The following is a 2,211-nucleotide window of genomic DNA, read 5'->3' as shown; positions in this document are numbered from 1 at the left end:
TCACCAACGACTTTGTAAACACAGCCTCCGTTGCCCTCGATGGGACTACAACCAATGATCCTCTGACTGGCACCAGCTGCTAAGAACTCCTCCTGGAAACTATTAAATATAACCTTTGTGTATAGGTTTGCCACCTCTACTAATATGTTACAGTTTATTTTCAGTTGAGGTAAATTGTGGAGCAACCCATACTCGGCTACATACTCCTTGTAACGCTTGTCAGACAACAGCCTTTCAAAGTGTATGAAGAAATTTTAAAGAATTAGTTGCCTGGATAAGTATGCCTTCAAGCAACCATTGAAGCTTTCACTCAGTTGTGTGCTATGGATACCCGCGGACCAGGCTTGTTTAATAAATGCCATGGCCCATCTATGTTTCAAACCTAACAGATTTGTAAGCCACGTGTTACCAACAACACCATATTCCGTTATCATTAAATTCCATTCCCTGGTAAATTCTTCCTCCTCCTCAATTTGAAACATTAATTTTGATAACACCTTCTTAAAGCCTTACGCATGTCTAAACAAGAACCCTAGATGTTTCTGTACATTTTGCATTAGGTGCCAAACACACAAATAATGTTTTGTCCCTGGCATCACCTGCATAATTATTTTCTGTAATATAACTACATAATAATGCAACAGGAAATGCAAAGAGTGAAGATCTAAATTGAAATCACCTGCGTCAATGCCTTTCCCATTGCAACATCTTGATCAGTGAAAATCGTCTTTGGCGCTTTACCGGACATTGCTTTCAAAAATGTTTCAAACAACCAGACAAACAACTCTGCAGTCTCGTCATACATGAACGCTGCTCCAAACACAGCGGTCTCCCGATGATGATTCAACCCCAAGAAACTTCCAAATGGACGGTTGCCGTGTACAACTTTGTATATTGTGTCAAAACTTACAACATCTCCAAAATTGCAATAATCAACTATCATTTTTTAATCAGCCCAGAATATGTTAGTAATCATTTGATCACTATCCAATTGGAATGCATAAAAGAAAGATGGATCTTCACAAGACTGAGTCTCAAAATAATTCATTAGCCATGCTGCCTCTCCATATTCAAGCTCAGTTTGTCTTCGGGTCCTTATATGGTTTAACAAATCCAACTTCATGTACCCGACTGATTCTTTTCCACCAGTTTGCCTTCCCATCAACTCATATGAATTGCGAGGGCTTATTCCTGAATCAGAAGCCAATTCCAAATCAATGGCCTGAACGCGGCTAATTCTACGCTACGACGGCAGCATGTGCATGCATTCATCAATCATCAATGGATGGTTGTGGCTTTCAACAAATTTTGTAACTTCAAACTTATGCATATACTTGGAAACTTGAATAAGCATTCGAGCAAGGCAACCAGTTCATGTTTCAGCCCTGGGAGTCTTTGTATTACTGTCTCGAATGTCATCACCCCTGAAACCTTCCTTGCAGCATGTTAACAATCTCGATGACAGTTTAGCAGTCTTCTTGCTCTTATTAAAATACTCTTTGCGGACGCTAAAACTGACTTGACTAGCATATGAATTATAGAAATCATATGCCTCTTCCTCAGTTTCAAACTTCATACATATTCTTGGTTTCCATTCTACGACATCTGCCCTGGCAATATTAGAGTTTTTTGTATATGTCGTGTCTTCGATTTATTTAATACCTCTTCCATTCCAACAATTCAAATCAGAAACCTACAATTAAAAAAAAAAAATGGTTTCAACGAAGGCCTGTGTTGTAGGTATGAATTATTAATTCGAAATATTTTCTGACCTATTAACATAATTCAAGATAGTATAATGTATCAGGGAACCAACTACCTTAACTACACTCATCATAATTTTGTTATGACTAACAAAATAAATGATTTATTTCACTCTTTCCATCTCAAACATGCACTTCCAACCTTTTTGGGCCTCCTATTTTAAAACTAATTACAACTATGTTCAAGTATTCATTTAACTTTTTCCAAATCAAACATGGACTTGCAAACTTTTTTCGACTTATTTTGAGAAACATTACAACCATGTTAACTTAGGGGTCTAAGAAGAAACAATAATAAGAATTGAAAAAACATTTCCATGTCAACAAACCAAGAGTAGTAGTGTGATGCAGCTAATCATGCAACCAAACAACATCCCAACTAATTTGACAAATTAAAACAAAGACAAACCAACAAGAATCAAATATTAGAGAAAGAACATGAACAAAC

General features: G+C 36.9%; 1 protein-coding gene across 1 annotated transcript; it reads right to left on the bottom strand.

The window, feature by feature from the left end:
* Positions 1-946: 946 nt before the first annotated feature.
* LOC132273347 (protein FAR1-RELATED SEQUENCE 5-like) lies at positions 947-1,576 on the bottom strand. Its single transcript, XM_059774315.1, has 2 exons — positions 1,405-1,576; positions 947-1,191 (listed from the first exon to the last, which is right to left on the bottom strand). Exons 1-2 carry the CDS (start codon positions 1,574-1,576, stop codon positions 947-949), a joined length of 417 nt encoding a protein of 138 aa, XP_059630298.1.
* Between the last annotated feature and the right edge of the window lie 635 nt (positions 1,577-2,211).

This window comes from Cornus florida, unplaced genomic scaffold, assembly GCF_030987335.1.
Source record: "Cornus florida cultivar Cherokee Brave unplaced genomic scaffold, ASM3098733v1 CherokeeBrave_3.0.0_Hap2_Chr01, whole genome shotgun sequence".
Taxonomy (NCBI): domain Eukaryota; kingdom Viridiplantae; phylum Streptophyta; class Magnoliopsida; order Cornales; family Cornaceae; genus Cornus; species Cornus florida.
This window is presented reverse-complemented; position numbering and strand designations above follow the sequence as displayed.

Coding starts and splice junctions, on each gene's coding strand:
- LOC132273347 (XM_059774315.1), bottom strand. CDS start 1,576: ATGAAGTTTGAAACTGAGGAAGAGGCATATGATTTCTATAATTCATAT. Junction 1,192..1,404: donor GGGTGATGACATTCGAGACA/GTAATACAAAGA, acceptor CTTCTGATTCAG/GAATAAGCCCTCGCAATTCA.